Raw genomic sequence first — 11,893 nt, 5'->3', positions numbered from 1 at the left:
AAATCACAAAAATAGCAACAGGATTCAAATAACTTCTACAAATTTTGAGAGCTATTATTAATTGAGTGAACATTTAGAACGGTTTTGGAACTTGGGTTTTGTCAATGCGTCTTGACACCACGAAAGCCAAAACTATTTCTTATACTACAATTTCTAGTGCATGCGTCGAATCAGTAAAGGTATTGTATGTATGCTTTCCCCTCAGATTTCTATTATTAGTTCACGGTGTGTGTGTGTGTGTGGGGGGGGGGGGGGGGGGGGTTTGATCATTTCTGGTTCACTTTGCGTCAGCTCTACATTAAAGGAAAAAAGAGCTAAAAAGCAAGACCATCAGAAAGATTCTCTGTGAATATGATGTGTTAACTGCTGAGGTCATCGGACCTCTAGCTTACATCTAAAACATACCGATGTTAGAAAAATTATTTACAGAATGTGAACTGAGTAAACGTTGCAATCTGTTCAAACAATCTGTTGCCGAATTTCTCTCTTTTTTGAGATTAGCACATATTGAAAAGGGAACATAGATTATTCTGTTCGCCACACATCAATTGAATCTAGGCATTGGCATTTTTTCAATTCAAGATTCAATTCTTTCTTTACGCATTCTGTAGTCAGATGTAACTCCGAAAGTACACCGAATCATAGATTACGAACGTATGTGCTCTACCATAGTTGCAAACTGTTTCCTTTCCGTCGGTAGCAAAATAATTTTCAAAACAAAAACAAAAAGCAAATTTATTTGATGTTTTGGTTTACAGAGATAATTTTCAACTCCAAGAGAGATAGAAAATATCAAACAATGAAATTATCTTTTGGCCACCAAATATTTCAACTGTAGGTTCAAAATTCTCACGTTTTAGTTTTTAAAAACTCGGCAATTGTGGTAAAGCTTTGACTGCATATCAGCAACAAAAAATCATTTTCTCTGTACATAACGCGCATGTTTTCAAATTATGCGGTACCTATAATGATAAAACTAGTTGAGAGGTCAATTCATGAAAAGACCGTGGTCGACAGATATTGGGTCAAAAGACCAGGATTGAATGCATAAAGACTTCTGTTCAACGTTACTTTTGGTATCTGCCATATAATTAAGGTTGGGAAATTACCCCTATCGACTTTTTTAATCTATTCAAATAGTCGGCCTCTCAATCTGTGTAACAGAAGATCGTCCAACTTTGGAAACTTTTGAAACAAGCACTAGTGGAAACGGTTCCCACTAATAGAGCTCTATTGAACATTACCCGGACAAGCTACTTCAGTTTGAGCATGGACGACTTATACTTCGTAGTTGCATTGGTGGCTTTTGCTGTTCTGATTGTGCTAACCTTGGTTGGAACTGGCATTGACCTCTGGCAACGGCACACACTTCTGTTCGACCCCACCTACAGTGCCAGAAGCTTCACAGCCAGAAGCATAAGGTACGTTTTCCGAAACAATTTGGGGTGGCAGTTTACAATGTTGCAGCATTGCTTACTGAGAAAAGAATGACTGCGGGTAAAAATGATTGAACTTTTGTCCTTAAAGTATGAGAAATGAAGATCGCGTGGTGGGTCGTACAGCATCTTAATTGTATATGACAATGACAATACAAGAGAGGATCTATTCTGTTCTATTCTATTCTGAGAGGATCTAACTTTTACGACGTGCTATTTTTTACATGGTAACAAGCTATATAACGATAAAAAAAAATTTTATCGTGGGCATAAACAACAGGTGGGACGAAACAAAATACGTCCTAAAGAAAAAGCAGCACTTTCAAAAAAGAGAAGCTTTACTACCTAAACTGTAGAAATAAAACTGTATTTCCACTGATTATCATATATTGACATGGAGATGCACTTGTAAAGTTTTAAACGTAAATCAAAATACAAATAAATCAATCGGGAAAATTCAGGGTTTAAAGATAACACAATTTTTCGCAACCGCCCGTATTTCTGACCAGGAGTGTAAGACAAATAAAGCTCTCGCAATGCTGGAAATTTCTACAGTAAAACGCTGTTTCGGCACCTCACAGCGAGATTCACGTTGGTAGGTCCCGGGTTTACTCACATGTTTTTGGGGATTCGATATACTGGGTATACAGTGCGTGCCAGTTTTTTCATAGCAGTCATAAATGCTGAATTGAAAATAGTTTGAAGCCGTTGTGAAATTAGTGAAGTACAATGCTGCAAATCCGGTTTCGGAAAACCCACCTCAATTTAAGATAGGAAATAACCCCCCCCCCCCCCCCAGGAAACAAACCCCCACTTGACTATTAAAGCTGTTTTAGCGCATTTGGTCATGCCTTAGCGGCCCGTGGGAATTGATATGAAACTATTACAACCAAACAATTTAACACGACCCGAAATTTTAATTTAAAAGTGGGGTTTAATTCCATGGGGGCTTATTTCCGTGGGGTTTACTTCCTTGGGGGTTTAATTTCTATCTAAAATTAGTTGTTTTTCGCGATGGTTTATTTCCTCGACCCCTTCAAAAATTTCTTTCGTTAGTTCACATTTTTCTGTATTTTTGAGGTAATTAATTTTCATACTTAAATAGACCAAAAGATTTTGTTGGTATTAATATGGTTCGGAAATCTTTGTTCTCAAAATTATTATATGCAAAAAAGACAGCGTAAATATTTATGATGAATTTGATTCAGGTCAGGAAGTATAGTCAGCACAACTTCAGTGACAAGTGCTGCAGCAGCTGCTACCATGGTACACGGTGCTCCCCCATCAACAGGAGGGGTACTAGGTGTACCACAAAGCGGAACAAGTGGGGTTGCTAACAGCACCATAAATGGAGGAAGCTCCCAAGGTAACAGAAAACTTTATCCGTCTATTGACAACGATTTGTCGTTATTTTGGTAAAGATGACAAGAATTGATAATATAGATAATAAACATACCCCTCTACCTTTCTTGCTCTTTCTTGCTGTTGACAATAAACATACCCCTCTACCTACAGACGATCTGCTCTCGAGCGAAAAGCGAGGGGTTGACTACCCGGCTTGACCCCATAATTCAAAAAGTTATAAAATTACAACTTCATATTATGGCGTCTATGAAAAGTTGTAGTCATAGAACTTTCATAAAAGGGAGTTCTATGGAATTAAATTTTTATGCAAAGTTTTTTATATCATGAAAAGGAGGGAAAAAGTATGTTTCAAAAAACTAACTTGAAAAAAATTGAAAAATTGAGTCTTAAGCGAACAGAGAATTATGGAAAAGTTGTAGCCATAGAACTTCATAGAAAAAGAAAAAAATTTAGAGAAAAGTGAAAAACATTTTTTTCAAGTTAAAAAACACCTCGCATGCCTTGAGTTATTCAGTGAAAAGCCGTCGCATCAAATGAGATCGCAACTAGCAATCAACAATGAAAAAGTTGTAGTCATAGAACTTCATAGAACAGTTTTGCTTCAATTTTTTCCGTATAAGAACTAATTTCTTCCTTAAGAAGAAATGTTATCTTGCCATTCAAAATTTTGGCGCAAAACCGACCTCTTTTCCAGCGTATCTTGTGTTCTTGAACTGATAACAAGCAAAAACTCACATTATAACGAGCTGAAAGCAATAAATCACTGTTTTGTCTTTCGATGTTACTCCTTCTCATATTATCAATATCTGCCACCATATAAAACGTTTTATCTATGGATCGCGTTTGAATTTAATGTGCACTGGTGTAAAATTAGCGTATGGCACAAAAAAGTATGGGACAATGAAAATTCGATAGAACATGGTTTCAGTGTTCTTCCAAAAAAAATTTGGGGTAAATCGGACACCCAAAATTTTGGTTAATGTAGCTAATTTTTTTTGGAAAAGACCAATTGCTATTGCCAATGATTTGTTTCGAGAAACCAAACTTCTTTGAAGCACATTTTGCGTTTTTCAGCTGATTTCAAGCAAAGTTTCACCTCATCGAGAAATGAACCACCCCAACTCAATGTTTTGGCCTACAAAATTTATCCATATAGGAACATTTATTTTTGTCACCATCAAAAGCGCTTTACTTGCGATCCTCCACTCAGGTTCATCTCCAGGAGTTTACAATTAGCTAATAGCACAAAAGAATTATGGGAAAATGAAAACTCGATAGAATAAAGAACAAGTTACCTCCCAAAACGAATTTTTGGGGTAAATCGGACACCCGAAATTTTGGTTAATGTAGCTAATTCTTTTTTGAAATGACCAATTGATATTGCCAACGAGTTGTTTCGAGGAACCAAACTTCTTTGAAGCACATTTTGTGTTTTTCATCTGATATCAAGCAAAGTTTCACCTCATCGAGACTTGAACCACCCCATCTCAATGTTTTGGCCTACAAAATTTATCCATATAAGAACATTTATTTTTGTCACCATCAAAAACGCTTTACTTGTGATCCTCCACTCAGGTTCATCTCCAGGAGTTTACAATTAGCTCATAGCACAAAAGAATTATGGGAAAATGAAAACTCGATAGAATAAAGAATAAGTTACCTCCCAAAAAGAATTTTTGGGGTAAATCGGACAGCCGAAATTTTGGTTAATGTAGCTAATTCCTTTTTGAAATGACCAATTGATATTGCCAATGAGTTTTTTCGAGGAACAAACTTCTTTGAAGCACATTTTGTGTTTTTCAGCTGATATCAAGCAAAGTTTCACCTCATCGAGAATTGAACCACCTCATCAATGTTTTGGCCTACAAAATTTATCCATATAAGAACATTTATTTTTGTCACCATCAAAAACGCTTTACTTGTGATCCTCCACTAAGTTTCATCTCCAGGAGTGTACAAATAGCTCATAGCACAAAAGAATTATGGGAAAATGAAAACTCGATAGAATAAAGAATAAGTTACCTCCCAAAAAGAATTTTTGGGGTAAATCGGACACCCGAAATTTTGGTTAATGTAGCTAATTCCTTTTTGAAATGACCAATTGATATTGCCAATGAGTTGTTTCGGGGAACCAAACTTCTTTGAAGCACATTTTGTGTTTTTCAGCTGATATCAAGCAAAGTTTCTCCTCATCGAGAATTGAACCACCCCATCTCAATGTTTTGGCCTACAAAATTTATCAATATAAGAACATTTATTTTTGTCACCATCAAAAACGCTTTACTTGTGATCCTCCACTAAGTTTCATCTCCAGGAGCGTACAATTAGCTCATAGCACAAAACAATTATGGGAAAATGGAAACTCGATAGAATAAAGAATAAGTTACCTCCCAAAAAGAATTTTTGGGGTAAATCGAACACCCGAAATTTTGTTTAATGTAGCTAATTCCTTTTTGAAATGACCAATTGATATTGCCAATGAGTTGTTTCGAGGAACCAAACTTCTTTCAAGCACATTTTGTGTTTTTCAGCTGATATCAAGCAAAGTTTCTCCTCATCGAGAATTGAACCACCCCATCTCAATGTTTTGGCCTACAAAATTTATCAATATAAGAACACTTATTTTTGTCACAATCAAAAACGCTTTACTTGTGATCCTCCACTCAGGTTCATCTCCAAGAGTGTACCATTAGCTCACAGAACAAAAGAATTATGGGAAAATGAAAACTCGATAGAATAAAGAATAAGTTACCTCCCAAAAAGAATTTTTGGGGTAAATCGGACACCCGAAATTTTGGTTAATGTAGCTAATTCCTTTTTGAAATGACCAATTGATATTGCCAATGAGTTCTTTCGAGGAACCAAACTTCTTTGAAGCACATTTTGTGTTTTTCAGCTGATATCAAGCAAAGTTTCATCTCATCGAGAATTGAACCACCCCATCTCAATGTTTTGGCCTACAAAATTTATCCATATAAGAACATTTATTTTTGTCACCATCAAAAACGCTTTACTTGTGATCCTCCACTAAGTTTCATCTTCAGGAGTGTACAATTAGCTCATAGAACAAAAGAATCATGGGAAAATGAAAACTCGATAGAATAAAGAATAAGTTACCTCCCAAAAAGAATTTTTGGGGTAAATCGGACACCCGAAATTTTGGTTAATGTAGCTAATTCCTCTTTGAAATGACCAATTGATATTGCCAATGAGTTGTTTCGAGGAACCAAACTTCTATGAAGCACATTTTGTGTTTTTCAGCTGATATCAAGCAAAGTTTCACCTCATCGAGAATTGAACACCCCATCTCAATGTTTTGGCCTACAAAATTTATCCATATAAGAACATTTATTTTTGTCACCATCAAAAACGCTTTACTTGTTCTCCTCCACTAAGGTTCATCTCCTGGAGTGTACAATTAGCTCATAGAACAAAAGAATCATGGGAAAATGAAAACTCGATAGAATAAAGAATAAGTTACCTCCCAAAATGAATTTTTGGGGTAAATCGGACACCCGAAATTTTGGTTAATGTAGCTAATTCCTCTTTGAAATGACCAATTGATATTGCCAATGAGTTGTTTCGAGGAACCAAAGTTCTTTGAAGCACATTTTGTGTTTTTCAGTTGATATCAAGCAAAGTTTCACCTCATCGAGAATTGAACCACCCCATCTCAATGTTTTGGCCTACAAAATTTATCCATATAAGAACATTTATTTTTGTCACCATAAAAAACGCTTTACTTGTGATCCTCCACTCAGGCTCATCTCCAGGAGTGTACAATTAGCTCATAGAACAAAAGAATTATGGGAAAATGAAAACTCGATAGAATAAAGAATAAGTTACCTCCCAAAAAGAATTTTTGGGGTAAATCGGACACCCGAAATTTTGGTTAATGTAGCTAATTCCTTTTTGAAATGACCAATTGATATTGCCAATGAGTTGTTTCGAGGAACCAAACTTCTTTGAAGCACATTTTGTGTTTTTCAGCTGATATCAAGCAAATTTTCACCTCATCGAGAATTGAACCACCCCATCTCAATGTTTTGGCCTACAAAATTTATCCATATAAGAACATTTATTTTTGTCACCATCAAAAACGCTTTACTTGTGATCCTCCACTAAGGTTCATCTCCTGGAGTGTACAATTAGCTCATAGAACAAAAGAATTATGGGAAAATGAAAACTCGATGAAATAAAGAATAAGTTACCTCCCAAAAAGAATTTTTGGGGTAAATCGGACACCCGAAATTTTGGTTAATGTAGCTAATTCCTTTTTGAAATGACCAATTGATATTGCCAATGAGTTGTTTCGAGGAACCAAACTTCTTTGAAGCACATTTTGTGATTTTCAGCTGATATCAAGCAAAGTTTCACCTCATCGAGAATTGAACCACCCCATCTCAATGTTTTGGCCTACAAAATTTATCCATATAAGAATATTTATTTTTGTCACCATCAAAAACGCTTTACTTGTGATCCTCCAGTAAGTTTCATCTCCAGGAGTGTACAATTAGCTCATCGCACAGAAGAATTATGAGAAAATGAAAACTCGATAGAATAAAGAATAAGTTACCTCCCAAAAAGAATTTTTGGGGTAAATCGGACACCCGAAATTTTGGTTAATGTAGCTAAATCCTTTTTGAAATGACCAATTGATATTGCCAATGAGTTGTTTCGGGGAACCAAGCTTCTTTGAAGCACATTTTGTGTTTTTCAGCTGATATCAAGCAAAGTTTCACCTCATCGAGAATTGAACCACCCCATCTCAATGTTTTGGCCTACAAAATTTATCCATATAAGAACCTTTATTTTTGTCACCATCAAAAACGCTTTACTTGTGATCCTCCACTCAGGTTCATCTCCAGGAGTGTACAATTAGCTCATAGCACAAAAGAATTATGGCAAAATGAAAACTCGAGAGAATATAGAAAAAGTTTCCTCCCAAAAAAAATTTTTGGGGTAAATCGAACACCAAAATTTTCAATTAATGTAGCAAATTCCTACTTGAAAAGACTGATTGCTATTAAACTTAGATTTTGTCAAGATATGAGACGTTTTTGAAGCATATTCTTGGTTTTAAGCTGATATCAATTTCAATCGACTTCACAATTGCAAAAAAAAATTTCAGGCAAGTTTTGTTGAAGTTTTTGTTTTAATCAATTCTGAGCGTCTCGCGCAAATAAATAACCATCAAGAGTGATAAAACCCCACTCCACAATCTGCGTTTTATTTCAAAAGTGGGCTTTTGGATCAAATTTTACCACGAAGAACTTTGAAACTTCTTATTTGTTTTTTTTTTGCGTTGGACTGCAAGTGGTCTGACAGGTTTGTCGATGTAAGAAAAGCACACCCATTTAATTTAAAAACATTGTTGTCTGCCTCGCTTCAATTCACAGCCGAATAAAATTCAGGAATACATCCCAAAGTTTTTTGGAATCCATATCAAATGAATTTGTACGAGAACGCGTCCCAAACAATTGAAAAAAGTAGATCTGTTTTTAATGCTGTAATGATTTTTTTTTCAAATATGGAATCAAAATGATCGTCATGATCTCCATGTAAAACAACCTAAGAGCACTAGTTTAGAAAAAATTAGGAAAAACGGAATTTTGTCTATTAGGCTGAGGAAGAAACTTTATTCGACTTCAAAATGCAAAAAAAATGTTTCGAATATTTTTTGTAGATAATTTGATTTTTCTTTGTTTCTGAGAGTTTCCGGGAAGTAAAAAAATATTTATGGAGTTAATCACAAAGCTCACTAACTATTCTATATCTTTTTTCTATTTTCTTTCCATAATGTGGATTTTCATCACTTTTCTCATTATGAAATTCGGAATTTTTATGTAATTTTTTTTCCTTTCAAATAGTCTGACACTTCTGTCGATGTGAAAAGTGGCCATCCAATTCATTTTAAACGCTGGTATATCTACCTCGTCAAATAATGCATCTAATTAACCGTTGAAAACACGTGTGAAGATCTTTACAGAAGCAATTTCAGATTAATTTGTTTGAGCAAAAGTTCAGAGTAATCAAAGTTTTAGGAGTATGTTTCGCATTTTTGATAGTTTCCTCTCAACTTTGTCACCAAAATGGGTCAAAAAGGTTGTGTTTTAGAACTAGGTAGCTGGACCAGCTTGTCTAATTGGTTTGCGTTACTTATTGCGCCGACAAAATGCTTAGTTCGACTTTTAGCTTTCAAAAAATGTCATCCGAGATTTTGAAGCATATCTGATGTTTTACTAATTCAGGGTGCTACAGATGCATACAAATGCTGCTACTCAGTCTCCCTGGAAGAAACTTGAAGAAACCCTTGAGGCTATTTGAACTAACAGTTTCGAGCAATTCTACATTTTTCTTTTTTCCTCAATTTATAAATTTCTTGTGTTGATTTTGTTTATGAAAATTGCGTTATCCTGAATAGATGTTATTTCTATTGACTTCAGTGTTATTGTGACTTGCATTGTGTAGTATTTACCCTTCTGGTTAGTCCATGAAGCTATTTGAACCAATGGTTTATAGTAATTTTTCAATTTTTGTGAATTCAGGAATTTCTTGTTGGTATTGCTTTTTTGTCAATTTTGTGTTCAGCAAATATGCGTACCCCAAAATAACATAGTATCCCTACATATATGGGTTCGTTGGTTTTTAATTGAATTGAGGAGTGTGCCCATACATATTTTGTATCTGGTTTTATGGATTGGAGTGGGTCATTTTTTGCTCTGTAGGCGCAGAACCTCGATTTTCGGCCGATTTCGGCCAATTCGGCGGTGACATAATGTTGAAATTTGTTGTGTCAAGATTAAAAATTATAGTGTATTAGATTGCTAAGTTAATGGGGAGTATCACTATATACAGATTGTACCATCTTTTCCCAAGTTTTGAAGGTCTATTTTAGCGAAACTTGAAATTTGGTAGTCAAAATATGTCATTTGAACCAATGAATGAGTGAAGTGGCGTTTTTTGCAATTGAACAAGTTTTTGGGCGTGCGTTTTGTGTTTTCTAGACACTATTTAGGTTTTTGAAGCTAATTGTATCAAGCACTGGGATTAATTCAACATTTTTTCTTTTTTCACGATTTCATCAAATTTCTGTGGATGTTGTTTTATGTCAAAACACACAAAACATCATAACCTTCATGGTGAGGTGGGAAATTTTTTCCCACCTCACCATAAAGGTTTTCCATGACCTAGAAAGTGGAAGTGGACCAGAATTACAACCACAAATGCTCCGGGAACGCTGTTTCACGTTGTTTTACATTGGTTCCGGAGATCTTGGGCTTCGATTTTAGCCCAAAAAATGGGGTACAGAACAGTATTTTGTTAATATCTGCTAAAGTACTGGACCAAATTTAACGGGAGTGGTTGCATTTTGTTAGCACTGAACCCCTCGTGCTTGCAGTGTTTGGTTGGTTTCCCAAATCGGCCTAATCAAAAAGTTATTAATGTTCAAAGTTGAAATAGATCAAATTTTCGGGCTATTCGGGATGACCCAAATTTCGGTACAACAAAGCACGCGATTTACCCTACAAATGTTAGTGTTTCAGAATCCTCAGTTAGTGGGGAGTATCCCCATATACATTTACTATAGCATTTTACGGAATTGAGATAGTCAAATTTGGCTCTGAAGTCATTGACGCTTTTTTGGACATTTGTCAGGGTACCTACTTTTTGCTATAACTTCTTCTAGAGTGCACCGGTTGGGCTCATTTTTTAATATGATGCGTATCTCAAGCGGTGCTAAAAACTGTGTTAAGGGGGTTTATTTTTGTTCCGCATTTTAGAGAAATCAGCCAGTAAACTTGCCCTCGGTTTTAGCCCCAGAAGCAGTTGACACCATCCGACACCACCTTGAAGCTTTGAATTTTGTTACTTCTGGTGACAAAATTAGTGTTTTGAATAGCCCGTCTAACGTGGATTCCGAATATGTATACTTTATATAGCGTTTTCGCAGGTTTAGATCTTCAATTTTGGCTCTGCAGCCGGAGTACTCTGCTTTTTTGGTCATTTGGTACGGTACCTTTACTTTGCAATAACTCGTTGTAGAGTGAACCGAATTTGATGAAACTTTTTTTGTTAAACCCAGCTTGAGCTAAACTTTGTATTGATATAGGTGTCGTTTCGTTTCGATCAGCCGTTTTCGAGAAATTGGCCAGGACAGGTACCCAATTTTTTACCTGCTGAAGCAGGGTACCGGTACATACAGAGCTCTGTCATATCACCTATAATGCGATTTAAAGCTTGTTTATTGGCGCGTTAGATTCACCTGATAATGTGAATTGTTGCCATATATATTTTACATGTCGTTTTGTGCAGTTTCGAAGGTCAATTTTAGCTCTGAATGTGCTGTATCTCTCCTCTGGGGTGATTTGGTACGGTATCTTATTTTTGCTATAACTCCATGAAGAGTGCACCGATTGGGCTCATTTTTTGATATGATGCGTATCTCAAGCAGTGCTACAAACGGTACTAAGGGCGTTTGTTTTTGTTCGGTCATTTTTGAGAAATTGACCGGGAAACTTGACCCCAGATTGACCTCCTGAGGAGAGAAACACTACATTGATGACCATTTTAATCTTGCATATGCCAGCATTCGACAGTTAATTGTAGTGTTTCAGATTGCCCAGTTAGTGGGGAGGATCCCCATATATATTTGTTGCATAGCTCAGTTGCACTAGTAGTAGATATAGTAGTATTAGTCAGTCGTACTAGGTCAATTTCGGTCATTGGTACGAAACCTTAATTTTGGAATATCTCCTCGTAGAGTGAACCGATTTTGGATCTGTTTGTTGATTTGAACTCACCCTGAGCCGTACTTGCATCCCTGTAAATTTGGGGTTGTTTCTTTCAGGCGTTATTGAGAAATAAGTGTGTATTTTAGCGAAACGTCAGTCGGCGTAGGTCAATTTTGGACTTTTGGTACCGTACTTAGTTTTGATAATAACTTGTCGTAGAGTTAACCAATTTTGGATCTGTTTGTTGATTTGAACTCAGCATGAGCTTTACTTTAATCCATGTAAACGGCGTTTTGTTTCTTTCAGTCGTTTTCGAGAAATTGGCCTCGAAACATACGGTCATTTTGACGTTTTTGC

General features: G+C 36.0%; 1 protein-coding gene across 1 annotated transcript in view; it reads left to right on the top strand.

The window, feature by feature from the left end:
• The first annotated feature begins 1,344 nt into the window (after positions 1-1,344).
• Positions 1,345-11,893, top strand: part of LOC142344068 (O-acyltransferase like protein-like) — a 35,779-nt gene continuing 25,230 nt past the window's right edge. Inside the window, exons 1-2 of the mRNA XM_075395544.1 lie at positions 1,345-1,421; positions 2,645-2,802. Coding sequence (XP_075251659.1) covers positions 2,700-2,802 — 103 coding nt within the window. The 5' untranslated portion in view covers positions 1,345-1,421; positions 2,645-2,699. The remainder of the gene's footprint in view (positions 1,422-2,644; positions 2,803-11,893) is intronic.

The sequence above is a fragment of the Convolutriloba macropyga genome, chromosome 8 (genome assembly GCF_964194025.1).
Source record: "Convolutriloba macropyga chromosome 8, txConMacr16.3, whole genome shotgun sequence".
NCBI classification, from domain to species: Eukaryota; Metazoa; Xenacoelomorpha; order Acoela; family Convolutidae; genus Convolutriloba; species Convolutriloba macropyga.
The sequence above is the reverse complement of the archived record's forward strand: the minus strand, read 5'-3'. Positions and strand labels throughout refer to the sequence as shown.